The sequence below is a fragment of the Linepithema humile genome, chromosome 3 (genome assembly GCF_040581485.1).
Source record: "Linepithema humile isolate Giens D197 chromosome 3, Lhum_UNIL_v1.0, whole genome shotgun sequence".
Lineage (NCBI taxonomy): Eukaryota > Metazoa > Arthropoda > Insecta > Hymenoptera > Formicidae > Linepithema > Linepithema humile.
This window is the reverse complement of record NC_090130.1, coordinates 15,682,676-15,696,862: the sequence shown is the minus strand read 5'-3', so window position 1 is coordinate 15,696,862 and position 14,187 is coordinate 15,682,676. Positions and strand designations below refer to the sequence as shown.

The following is a 14,187-nucleotide window of genomic DNA, read 5'->3' as shown; positions in this document are numbered from 1 at the left end:
ACGCGGTATTCCTGTTGTCGTTAAAACGTGTTGGATATTTTTTTGCTTACAATATTCCGCAAAGTCTTTTGCAGTAAACGCAGTTCCGCGATCGGAAATGATTCTTCGGGGGTTTCCGAACATTGTCGCTTGTCGCTTCAATCTAATACTTCTGCTAATACGTTATCTAATACTTCTGCTGTTCCGATAGACTTCGTTGCATACAACCACGTAAACTTACTAAAATTGTCAATCACAACGAATATATGGCGATAGTTTTTTCGCGTTGACGCTAAAGAACCCAAATGATCAACGTGATACGTGTCTAAGGGAACTTCGCCCTTATCAATAGGTAGCAAAAAACCTTCTTGTTTGCCGAAACGCTTATTAGCTAATATACAATCTACGCAATTTTTAATGATCTTTTCGATCTTTGATCGCAAATTCTGAATGTAATAGTCACGCTTAATAATCGCTTCCGTTTTCATAATGGAAAAGTGTCCTCGTTCATGCGCGCGTTTAATTACTTGAGAACACATCACTTTAGGAACTATTAAACGAATATCATCGTCGACATCTCTAAACAACAATCCACCGCGTATAGAATAATCGTGAGTTTTATTTTCCTCCGTTAATTGGATGATTTTCTTAATGTTTTCATCCTCGGATTGAGCCTTTCGAAGTCGTACTGTTAAACCGTCATTGCTTTCGTCTAACAATAAACACATGGGTAATGGATTTCGACTTAGCGCGTCGACATGACTCATATTTTTACCTGGCCTATGCTCAAGTTTATAATTGAAATCTTCTAACACAAGTGCCCATCTTGCTACTCTTAAACATAAATCTTTCTTTGACATGGTCTGAGTAAAAGCGCGACAATCCGTAACAATTTTGAAAGGTATTTGTAATAGGTATACTCGGAATCTTTTTAACGCTTTAACGATAGCGAGAATTTCCAATTTGTAACTTATATACCTTGTTCTGTCGGAGTTGTTTTACCACTCGCGAAATACACAGGATGCATTGCATTATCATCAATATTTCGCTGTAAAAGGATAGCACTGTATCCATGGGATGATGCATTTGTATGAAGTTCAGTTTCTGCGCCAACTCTATACAACGCTAACACGGGTTTGTTTGTGAGCATTAACTTCAATTGATTAAATGCATTTGTTTCTAACGACCCAAATTTAAATTTAGTTCCCGTCTTTAATACATTCGTGAGAGGTCGTGCGATAATTAAATAGCTGGGAATAAACTTTCGGAAGTAACCCGTTAATCTTAAGAACTATTGTATTTGCCGCATGGTAGTGGGCGTGGGAAAACTCTTTACCGCTTCAGTCTTGCGTTCCGAAGGACGAATATGTCTATTTTCTATTATATGACCTAAAACAGGCCTCGGAATTATTTCATCTTTTCAGCCGATTCTCGTGGTATACGCCTTCTTTCCTCTCTTCACCGCGCGCGCGGCAGCCGCTAGGGCCAGCGCCGCCGAGCGTTAGGAGCGGCGCTATCCGATTAATGTTAAAAAAATTTATTAAAAATATTTTTTTCCTCAATAGCAATAGTACCTCATGGGTGACGTGGAAATCTATTGAAATATTTTCACATAATAAATTTAAAAATAAAAAAAATATTTTTAATAAATTTTTTTAACTTTTAATGATCAAGGAAGAAGAACCCAACATTTATCGGATAGCGCCGCTCCTAACGCTCGGCGGCGCTGGCCCTAGCGGCTGCCGCGCGCGCGGTGAAGAGAAGAAAGGAGGCGTATACCACGAAAATCGGCTGAAAAGATGAAATAATTCCGAGGCCTGACCTAAATAATCAACTCGTGTTTGCAAGAAGTTGCATTTTTTCCAATTGATAATTAATCCGTTTTGACTCGCCACTTTTAGTACGCGTTCAAGTTTTTCGAGCCCACTATTGTAATCGACTGACGGAACTATCAAATCATCCATGTAAACGAGAACGACATGATCTTTAACCAATTCTTTGAAAACAGTATTAATGAACTTTTGAAAGACGGCGGGCGAATTGCACAATCCGAACGATACTTTATTGAATTCATAGTGCCCATCTGGCACCACAAATGCCGTATACTTTTTACTTGATTCTTCAACTGGCACATGGAAAAACCCATTTTTCAAATCAAGAGTACTAAATATTTTTGCATTTTGTAACGCGTCTAGTTGATCTTCTACTAATGGCAAAGGGTAACGGTCTTTAATGATCTTTTTATTTAACAGTCGATAGTCTACACAAATTCGCGTTGAACCGTCCCTTTTTTTAATTAGTACAACCGGGCTTGCATAATCAGATACTGAGAGTCGAATAATTCCAACCTTTAACCATTCTTCGATCTGAGTATTTACTTCGTCTTTTTCGGCAGGAGTTAATCGTCGCGGTCATAAATTAATTGGCTCTTCGTCACTTAACAACAATTTCATTTGTATATCGACATCGCGCGTTTGTTCCGGCTTGTAATTATCTATTAGAGACTGTACCTTTTGTGTGTGCTTACTACTTTGCACGTGTGACAAATCTACCGAATTAATATCTGGTTCATTGTCCATTGAGATCTGATATATTTCAGCGGGAACGTTACCGTCTTCATTCACGGGACTAATAGTGGTAACACCAAGCTTAACGTTTAATTCGACGGTATCTAGAAAATCTTTCCCGATTAGTAATCCGTGTCTCGAAAGTTCGTCTGAAATCACGTGAATAGTTATCGTATAAGAATTTCTATCGACAGTTAACTTTGCATGAAACTTTCCGATAGTCCTATTCTGTCCTTTACCTATCTCGCAAAATGATATTGATTTACGCTCGAGCGTCGGTGATCCGATTTTAATAAATTCGTCGGCTCGCATAATCATTATATCACTACCCGTATCAATAATTGCTTGTACCGGAGTATCGTTTATTAACACGTCTTTAGAATGTTTAAGCGGTTGAGAATTTGTTAGCGCGCAATTATTCGTCGTCACTTTCTTTTTACTCGGACAATCTAAAGCTACGTGCCCACGCTCATTACACTCGAAACATTTGACGCCTTTCTCTTTCGAAGGACAATTCGCACTAACGTGATCCTTTTCGCCGCAATTGTAACAACGCTTAGCCGACACATTTTCTTTTTTATTGCTCGTGGTTTTTTTCTCATTTTTATTGTCTTTATTGTCTTTAAAACTTTTATCATTCTTGTGCTTAGCACCATCGTCGTTAGCCTTAGACGTCGTTGATGAAGTCGTATATCGCCTATCCTCCAGTCGTATCTCGTCAAAAGCTTGCAGCATCTTTTCTCGCATGGTAAAGCCCTGGACTCGAGCTAAGTCTCTCAAATTCATGTCCGGGATGTATACATCGATGATGTATCCAAGAATCTCGTTTTCGTTCACCGCAATCCGATTGGCCATTATCACCTTTTCATGAACATAGTCGTGGAACGACTCGCCTTTCTTCCACGTTCGATCCTCAAAGTGTCGTCGTAAGGTAATTTTATTTGGTCAGTGATGGAACATGCCGCGTAATCCAGCCAGTAGTTCATTGGATGTCATCGCAATGTAATCGGGTTTAGAGTGAAACCAATCTAATGCACGCCTTTTTAATTTTGTGCCCATTAGAATCGTCAGGTTATCATCCAACTCATACGCCTCTCGCAGGAAGCACACCTGTCTTTCCCATGTTTCGAAGTCCTCTGCTCGGCCATTAAATTCACGAAGAAGATCGGCCACCGCTGTAATATTTACTCTTGTTCGCGGCGCCGGTGCGTCCGATGCATTATCTGTAGCTCGATCACCTCTTGTTCTCGATGTTGTCTCGTTAACGGGCAGCACTTCGTTACCTCGTGACATCCGCAAAAGTTCGAGCTCGCGCTGCACTAACCTGAGTTCCTTTTCCGCTAATTCCTTCTCTAACCTCTTCCTGTTCGTCGTACTGACTCGCTTCTTCTGTTTGATGCGTCCAATCATCTCTGGCGTCGTTCATTATGGCCGCATCATCCGCTGTGCCGCTTCCAGTTGCCATGGCTGTTTTCTCTTTTTCACTCGCGCGTGAGTAGCTATACTATGGGGGTTCTAACCCATGGGGCAATGAGGGGGGTGCGGGTGAAGAGGGGAAGAGGGGTATCGGATAACAGTGGAGGGGGTAATAACGTCATCGTTTTTGGAGGAGAGGGGGTAAATGTGGAGTGGTAGGGGTATCAGATTACAATAATTTCCGGAAGATAAGGATTGTTAATACAAATCGCGAGATAAGGATTCCCGGAAAAGATAAGGATTGTTTATTGGAAAGAGAACTGTTTACATCCTATGGTTTTTTTTCTACACATCAAAGTAGAGCGCCATATTGTTGGAATCGCAATGTTTATAGTATGTAGGTTCGTGCAGGTTTACGGATTGCGTCATCGCTGTATTTTAGAACAAAAGCCCATAGCAACAGGCAGCCACGTCAACATTTTTCGGCACCATGTTGTTAGATTTCAATTTTGTATGCAACAAAATAATTCCCGGAAGAGATAAGATGAGGATTGTTAATACAAATCGATAGTTTTAATCAGTGTCGTGTGCAACAAGCGGGTATATAAAGCATGTGAAAAAGAATAGGGAACCATCAGTCGTTCGAAATCATTGTGAAAATTACTAGTTCGCTGTGACGTTTACTAGCAACGATGTTTTGCACCATGTCAACCGTGAATAATCAGATCAACGAACAGCAGAGTGCGAAGAAGCTGCAATTACCCAACGTGTAAGTTGACTCTCTTACTATTTGCACTTTTAAACTCACCGCCATTGTTACACTTTGAACTCACGCAAGCTTTTATCCACAGAAATAAAAGTAATTCACCAAGTAATTCACCAAGAAGCATGATCATGCCTCCCAGAATTTTAGCTAAAAGATACCCGTTGACAAAAACCGGCTATAAATATCTGGATATCGGAATCAATATTTCTACGCCGAGCCACATAGAAATCGCTCTCGGTGACAACCATGGCAGAGAGATACATTTTACATACAACATGTGGAAGATCCTCCTGGATCAACGACATGCCATCCACCATTTCTTTAACAATGATGAAGACAAAGCACATGCATCATCTCAAACCATCGAACATGTCACGCTACGGTTTGGAAAGATAAATAATCTAAAAGTGCTGCGTCTGGAAACATCAACGGTGTGTTTAGCAATGTCACACAACACCATATATAACATGATCGCTCTCGAGTATTGTGTGGATCGTATCGTTCAATCGTTGAACAACGTCACTAGTATGGTCGACATCAAGTTCACACACTTTCGAAAAATCGCGAGCGGTGCGAAGGATCCCATCGCGGTGATACGTGAGAGCGAATCGTTCGATAAGAATGATATAATCGATTGTGAGCTGTTAGCTCAGGTCTTTGGATCGCAATAATTCTAGCATATCACATACTTTATTGTTAAAATATTTTCACCATCATAATGTATTTATTAGATGCATCTGTTTAATAAATATTATTTCAATTAAATTATTTTTTATTATCTCGACTATATACCTTTCTCACCCTATCCGCTATACCGACTTATCCTACAACGCGCGCATCAAAGTAGAGTGTCTGTTTAAATCGCGTCATCGCTGTATTTTAGAACAAAGAGGTAGCATTTGAGCGCCGTTTCTTAGAGGGTGTGATAAGGATTGTTAATACAAATTGTAGGCATCGCCATGTTGCTAGATGCGTCATCATGTTTGGAGGAGAGGGGGTAATTTTGGAATGGTAGGGGGTATCAGATTACAATAATTCCCGGAAGAGATAAGATAAGAATTGTTAATACAAACATGAGCCATTGTTATGCTTATAGTTAGTGTCGTGTGCAACAAACGGGTATATAAAGCGAGTGAGAAAAATATGAATCTTCAAAATCATTCGCAATGGAGAAGGAGCGCGATCTTACCGTACGAGCAGCGAATATCAAAACGACGGGAGAGTTCCTTCCATGGGACTACGAGTGCAACGAGTACCTCGATTCTCTCAAGGAACAATGTCGCAAGAGACAACGCACCGGAGTAGTCAACTCTCTGGTGGCGCAAATTGCGCGTCTGGAGGGTGTGAGGGACGCCCTGCACGAGCGTTTCGTACCCATCGGTGCTGGATACGGTGGATACGAGAAGAAGGGCTACACGTGGAAGGAGATCGAGACGGCGTTTAGGAACCGTGTGCTGACGGGTGTGGTTGTCAATTGCGAATACATCGATCCTCGTGAATTTTTTGAAAATGTAAAAAATACGGTTATCGAGCGGATCCAGGGCGTCATGGCGGAACACAACAGCGTCAAGATTAACACCGCGTTCAACGGGGAATTCGTCGCGGGCGACAAGACTGCCGTGAAGACCATCGCCACCAAAAATTGCGAGTTGTTTCCCACATCCGATCTCAACGAGTGGTACACGCGGCACGTGGAGGATGATATTCTGGCGGCTTTGGAGGAGTTTCAGGAACGCAATAGCGGATGGGCGTTGTCGCGTATCCTGAATCTCACCGTCAATGTGAACAAGTTCAATCCTCTGCACGCGGGATGCCACATCGAGTTACCGTGGCAAATTATGCTAAAAAGGGCTGTGGTCAACGTGCAATCGACGGACAATGCATGTTTCGCGTGGGCGGTGGTAGCAGCTTTACATCCGGCGGAAAAGTACCCGGAAAGAGTATCGCAGTACCCGCACTATTCAACGGTGTTGAATCTGTGCGGCATCGAGTTCCCCGTGACGCTGTCACAAATATCAAAGTTCGAGAAACTAAACGCCATCTCCGTCAACGTCTTCACCACCGAAGACTCAAAAATCGTCCCTCTGCGGCTCGCCGATGACAAAAAGGAGAAGCACGTCAACCTGCTATACGTGCGTAAAAACAACGATGCACACTTTGCGTGCATAAAGAACCTGCCGCGGTTGGTGAGCTCACAACTGAGCATGCACAAATGTAAAAAGTACATTTGCGATCGGTAAGTAAAAACACATTTATAGAATAATTCGAAACTTTATTCACAGTATTAATCATACAAATTATTACAGGTGTCTACACTACTTTTATACACGGGAGAAATTATCGGCGCACAGCGTCGACTGCGGGAAAATGAACGACTGCGCCGTCGTTCTCCCCAGCGAGGACGACGAGTGGCTGACGTTCCGGAATTACAATCGGAAGGAGCGGCTCCCGTTCGTAGTGTACGCCGATCTCGAATGTACGCTCGAGAAAAAGGTGGATCAGGACGGTACTACTTACGCCTACCAACATCACAGAGCCTATAGCGTAGGATTTTATGTAAGTTGCACGTACGATAATTCTTTATCTAGTTTTAAGTCGTATCGCGGTGAGGATTGCGTGACGTGGTTCGTCAACGAACTTCACGATTTGGCGCGCCGTGTGAAAGCGATCCTCACCACCGTCGTCCCCATGGCGGATCTTACGCGGGAAGAATCGGAAAAATTCCGTAGCACCGCGACGTGCCACGTGTGCGAGAAACCGTTTACGCCGGACGACACGCGGGTGCGCGATCATTGTCATCTGACCGGGCGTTACCGCGGTGCCGCGCACTCGTCGTGCAATCTAAATTACAAAGACTCCCACGTTATCCCGGTGATATTTCACAATTTATCCGGTTACGACGCGCATTTCATTATTAAAGACGTTGCCAATGCCTTTGAAGGCAACGTCGAATTGTTACCGCTGACGAAAGAGCGATACATTTCTTTTACAAAAAATGTTAAAGATACCATGGATCAAAAATCAAAATTGTGTATAAAATTACGGTTTATTGATTCGTTTAAATTTCTCAGTACAAGTCTCGACAAATTGGCATCATATTTAACTGTGGATGAATTAAAGATTACACGATCGGAATTCAATCATTTATCCGCGGAACATTTCAATTTGCTTACTCGGAAAGGTGTGTTTCCCTACGAGTACGTCGACAGCGTCGACAAGCTCCGGGACACAAGCCTGCCATCGCGCGAATCGTTTTACAGCTCGCTCACCGGAGAAACGGTATCCGAGAGTGATTACGCGCACGCGACAAACGTCTGGCAAACTTTTTCGATCGAAGATCTAGGTCAATACAGCGATTTGTATCTAAAAACAGACGTTCTTTTGTTGGCGGATATTTTCGAAAATTTTCGAAACATGTCTATAAAGAGTTACGGTTTAGATCCCGCTCATTACTACACTCTACCGGGATACACGTGGGACGCTATGATGAAGTACACGCGCGTAAAATTCGAGTTGCTCACGGACATCGATATGGTGCTGTTTGTCGAGCGCGGTATACGCGGCGGTCTCAGCCAATGCTCCAACCGATACGCCGCCGCCAACAACAAATACATGCCATCCCCTCTCTACCGCGACAATTGCAAAATTATGTATACCGATACCGACAGTCTGATATACCTTCTGCACTGCGAGGACGCGTATCGGGATATGAAACGCGATATATCCAAATTCGACACGAGCGACTACTCCGAGGACAACGTTTACGGTATGCCGCGCGCCAACAAGAAAGTACCCGGTCTGATGAAAGACGAGAACAACGGCGCGATCATGACGGAATTTGTCGGATTGAGAGCGAAGATTTACGCGTTGAGAGTCACCGGTCAAAAAGACACCAAAAAGGTTAAAGGTGTAAAAAAGAGTGTAGTCGCTAGAACGATAACGTTCGACGATTACACTCGGTGTCTCAACGCCGAAATCGAGCTGACGCGGCGTCAATCGTGCATCCGCTCAAAGTTGCACGAGGTGTACACCGTGTCGGAGTCGAAGCTCGCGCTCAGTCCGTACGACGATAAGCGGCACGTCGTATCCGGTTCCACCGACACTCTACCATGGGGACATCGCGAGATACATTTGTAAATAATGCGTAGTAATTTATATAGTTTAATATTTTATGTATTATTGTTATTAGTTTTTTAAATGTATATATATTGTAACATATTGTAGTAATAAAGAACACCATTGTATATATATGTATAATAGTTTATTATAATACAATGTAAAATATACACAGTTTATTACAATACATCGTCTTTATTTATCCAAGAGTTGTGCGAATTGTCGAATCCCAACCACTTTACAAACACCTTATCGTCCTTTCGGCGCAACACCTTCTCCACGAGATAAACGTCGGGTTGAGCGGTCTTGAGCAATTCGTGCTCGTAAAAGCCTCCCGCGACCTGATCTCCGCGATAATCTTTAATCAGATACGTCACAGGATTGGTACGTTGCACCGTGGCGATCTTAAACACCTCCGTCGACCAATTCGGCGTGTATCCTTTCTCGAATACAGTTTTGAATTTGCTCACGCGCACCGAATCACCCACCCTGAATTTCGCCGGTGCGGCAATTTTTATGTTACTGTACACGGTGTTCAAGAGTCCCTTTGCGATCGCGGGAGTGACATCGATCGAACGCATACCGATCGTACGATGTTTACGACCGTTGTATTCCGAGACCAATCGCGGTAAATCGTCGATCCACTTGTACGATCCCGCGAGCGTAAAAAACTTCCACATTTCGTTCTTCAACGTGCGATTGAATCGTTCCACCACCGAAGCCTTCATGACCGAGTATGTCGAATAATGATTGATGCCGTGTTTCTTGACAAGATTTTGGAAATCTCTGTTGTAAAATTCTTTTCCATGGTCGGTCTGCAAGTTTTTCGGAATTCTCTCCCTAAATATCGCGGAAAATGCTTTGGACGTTTCGATTCCACCTTTGGTCTTTAAGGGCACGGCCCACGCGTACTTGCTCAGCACATCGATAACGGTTAGAATGTAGTTGCAGCCGCCGTTGGATCGCGAGTACGGTCTCATCTCGACAATGTCAGCCTGCCACAAATCGTCGTATCCTTTCACGACGACTGGCCGACGCGTAAAGTTTCTTCTCGCCGGTGCGTGGAGCTCGTCCACGAGCGATCTCCTCTCCAGGCTCACCGCTTCCTTCTTGCTCATTGTGATTCGTTTTGCTTCTTCTTCTTCATCGCATCATCGTAGTATTCGATGAAATTTTTGCAGCTTGTTACGATAGTGTACTAGAAGACTCCGAGGAGGAATTTTCGGTGTTTTTGAAAGAATCTATCCTACCGATATTGATGCAAAAGTTGTGCTCTTCCATCGAGTAGCGCCACACTCTCGTCGAGGAGACCTCTCAGATCGTGAATCTGTCGTTCCAACGCCACGTATCTGGTCTCGATGTAATCGTCGTGGTCTCTCTTCCAGGTCCGCTCGGTATTCTCCGAATCTTCGAGTCTCGAAAGTACTTCTCGCTTAAAATTTTCACAGAGCATACGATTTCGATTCTCACGATCGCTCATAAGCTTGAGGTGATGATCCAGATGCAGCTTGTTGACGGCGTCGGTGTCCGCTTCAGGGTCGGCGAGATGTCTGATCACGCGCGACTTGGCGTTGAAAACCTCACCATCCTTGCAGAGACAATTCTCGCGCACGTAATTCTTCGAGACTCCGCCGCTCTGTCTCGTCACCCTGGCGCTTCCTCCTCCTAGCTGTAGTCCGAATTTGTTGATAGACATTCCTGTAGCATCACACGAGCAATACTGGCGATAGTTGAAAAGCTGTGATCAATTTATAATCAGACCGGCTTCGCGCAGTTCCTCGATAATCGAGAGAAACTCGTTATCGTGCGCGTTGTTTCCCGCCTGACGGGAGGCGTCCAGCAATCGAAGGCGATCCACCAATTCGTTCGGATCATCCCAGTGCACGTAATCGACCGCGTTGTCGGTCACAGTCATGGTCTGTGGTACGTTACACTTGGGTAACGTGCGACCCACACCTCTCTTGTCGAGATGTGCAACACCTCCACCTTTCTTAGATATCAGAGGGGTGATGATATGTTTGTATTTGTATCCTTTGTTTCCCAAAACAGGTAAATGCGCGTTATGACCGCGTCTGTGAGCGTTAGTAGCGAGTAGTATGCTCTTGTACTTTTGTTTGTCAGCCTCCGTACACAGCGTATCGTCGGGAAGTCTTTTGAATATTAATTCAAACAGGCCGGGTGTGCCAGCGTATTTCACACCGTCCACGATCACATTGTCGTCTTTATCAATGTCGAAGACCTTGTCTCCGAGAAACGTTCCCGCATCGTTAAAGTATACACCGTACACGTTGTCGATCCCTCTCTTCTTGTCACCGCTCAAGAGTTCCCCGATGTACTCTTGACCCAGCGGACCCATTTGGCCGTACAGAGCTTCCCGACCATCGGACGTTTGCATCGTCTGTCTCATGGATGTTACGAAAGACGGGTCCGTGGTTTCGAACACGTTTTCGGTCGGTAAATATGTCGGCGCTTCAAACACCAATTTTTGCGGCTGGAACGGAGTCGAGGCTTGTATCGGTGGCGTCAATGGGATCTGTATCGGTGTCGTCAACGAGGTACGCTTGATTTTCTTCTTCTTCTCAGAGCTTGTCCGCTTTCGTTTGATGTCCGGTTCGTTTTTAATCTCGAGATCGTCAACCGAATCATCGTCACCCTTGATGTTCTCGACGATTCGTTTCAACGGCTCTACGATCGGTTTCAACCGTTTCTTCAATTGCACCTCTTGCTCCACTCTACCCGTCTTCAACGTCCGATGCTTCTTGCGAATCGACTCGCTCGTACGAGCGTATTCCTTCGCGATCTTCTCCCTCTCGTCGATATCTTTCGTATCGAGCGTCATCGTCAACGTCTCGAGAACAACTAACCATTCCGCGGTACCGCAAACTCGTTAAAACCACGTCTGTAATGTCCATCGTTAATCGCACTATCCTTGTCTATCACTAAAAATCCGTACTTGTGCTGCCAACATGCGTGACACAATGTACCGAAATCTTCGTACGTCATGTCCGTATTCACATGATCGTTGTAGACGTGCTTAAGGTTTGTTCCATCCTGCTTGAATATTACGAGTAAATTCGCGTTGTCGCGCACGAGATGTTTCGGTATTTTTGCATACGTTTGGCATAGATAAAAACAATCGACCTTCGAATGTCGACCCATAGCAAAGTACTCACGTATCGCATTCTGCTTGTCGCACGCTATATCGTCGAAGACGAATACGGAATTCGGTAACGCCTCGCTGTGCGGTACAATTGTGTTGTTGTCCGAGAATGTAAAGTAGCCGATTTCATCGATCGATCCGAGCAATCTTTCGAGATATCGATACTTTGGTTGATTCAACGATTTCGAGTACACGTACACGTTTTCGAAACGTACACCGTTCGGACTTTCCAGCAGACTAATCATTACATTGGTTTTACCGCAATTCGAGGGACCGCAAATGATACCGCGTATCGTGTTTGGCAGCATTTTACCGTGTCTGCACGCCTTCTCACAAACCCCTTGCGTCTTATCATCCATGTTTTTCACACGGATCGTGTACGGTTGTTGTACAAATTTCATTTTTTTTTACCAGACTCTTTCTCATCCTTGTTATTACGCGACGAGTGCGCAGCATCGGTTGTTGGAAAGAGCGGTACTGGTTAATGATCGATACGCGCCTCCTATTTATAGGTGAGCGCTGTCAAAACACACCTCAGTTGGAAATATGATTTACACGCGATACGTTAGAATTCGCGCTCTATGAAACGATACAAGGGTGCCGGTTTACTGAACAGTGTGATAAATCGACTACCGTTGGAGCTGCATATACCCGGCTACCAATTTTGCGGGCCGGGGACTCGTCTGCGGAAACGACTCGCGCGAGGGGATCGAGGTATCAATCCGTTGGACGCGGCGTGTCGCGATCACGACATCGCGTACTCGCAAAACCGCGAATCAGCGGACCGCCACGCAGCCGATCGCGTTCTCGCCGATAAAGCGCGGGTGCGGATCACCGCTGCGGACGCGACTCTCGGTGAGAGGGCTGCTGCTACCGCCGTATGGGCTGCTATGAAAGCAAAGACGAAATTGGGGATGGGTATGACAAAGAGAAAGAAGAAGAAGACCAAGAGGAGAACGCTTCCGACGGCGAAACGCGGTGGTATGTTACCGTTGTTACCGCTCTTGGGAGTCATCGGTTCGCTTGCCGGTGGAGCGGCGGGTGTTGCAAAGGCGGTGAACGACTCTAAGGCCGCGCGACGACAACTCGAAGAGACGAAACGTCACAATAAAGCAATGGAAGGACGGGGGATTTATCTCGCTCCGTACAAGCGAGGCAAAGGATTGAATAGAAAAAAAAAAACGTCGAAAAAACGATAGAGATGCCCACGGATGCCACCACCAATCTACAGTTGTTACAAATAGCGAAGCGTATGCGAATACCGTATTTCCGAGGTGTCTACATGCGTAACGCTTTACCCGACAAGATACATAAAAATGAGAGCGGTATCGTGAATTTGGACGATGTCGACGGGCCGGGCACGCATTGGGTGGCGTACGCCAAGAGAGGCGATCGCGCCGTATACTTTGACAGCTTTGGCAATTTGCAACCGCCGAAGGAGCTTACACGCTACCTCGGAGACACCGATACAACGATAACGTACAATCGCACGGTCTACCAGACGTACGATCAAACGATCTGCGGACAATTGTGCCTCCTGTTCCTTCAGAAAATAGATATAAAAATCGATCCGCCATCGATCGACATCAGTCGTCGATGGAATCTCGACAATGTCGCTGACGCTCACTCTAAGCGGTAAAAGCAGCGTTCTCACGGTGGATTATTTTCCACCGACAGACTTGAGCGATGGGGACTACGAGCTCGGCCTAACCACGATGGAGACCTACAACACGATTCCGAACGTGACGGTAGCGAACAATAAATTTTATTTCGACGACAATGACGAAGAAATTACAATTCCCGAAGGATCGTACGAATTGGACGCCATTGCTTCTTATCTGAAACGCGCGATACTGCAAAAACGAGGAAAAAGTGAAGAGCAAGATTATCCATTGTCACTTCGTCCCAACGTTAATACCATGAAGAGTGAAATCATGTGCGCTTTTCGAATAAATTTCGCCAAACCGAATACCATCGGACCGCTGTTTGGATTTTCGACGGGTCGTATACTGGAACCGAGAAAGTTGCACGAATCAGATTCCTCGGTAAACATCGTCAACGTAAACATTATTCGAGTGGAATGCAGCATAACCACGGGTGCGTACGCCAACGACAGGTCGGTGCACACGATACACGAATTTTCACCGAACGTGCCTCCGGGATATAAAGTCTCGGAAACACCG

At 44.9% G+C, this 14,187-nt stretch overlaps 1 protein-coding gene across 1 annotated transcript; it reads left to right on the top strand.

The window, feature by feature from the left end:
* The first annotated feature begins 1,756 nt into the window (after positions 1-1,756).
* Positions 1,757-6,974, top strand: LOC136999123 (uncharacterized). The gene has a single exon (XM_067352684.1). The coding sequence runs from the start codon at positions 5,895-5,897 to the stop codon at positions 6,966-6,968; it is 1,074 nt and encodes a 357-aa protein (XP_067208785.1). The 5' UTR covers positions 1,757-5,894; the 3' UTR covers positions 6,969-6,974.
* Positions 6,975-14,187: the final 7,213 nt, after the last annotated feature.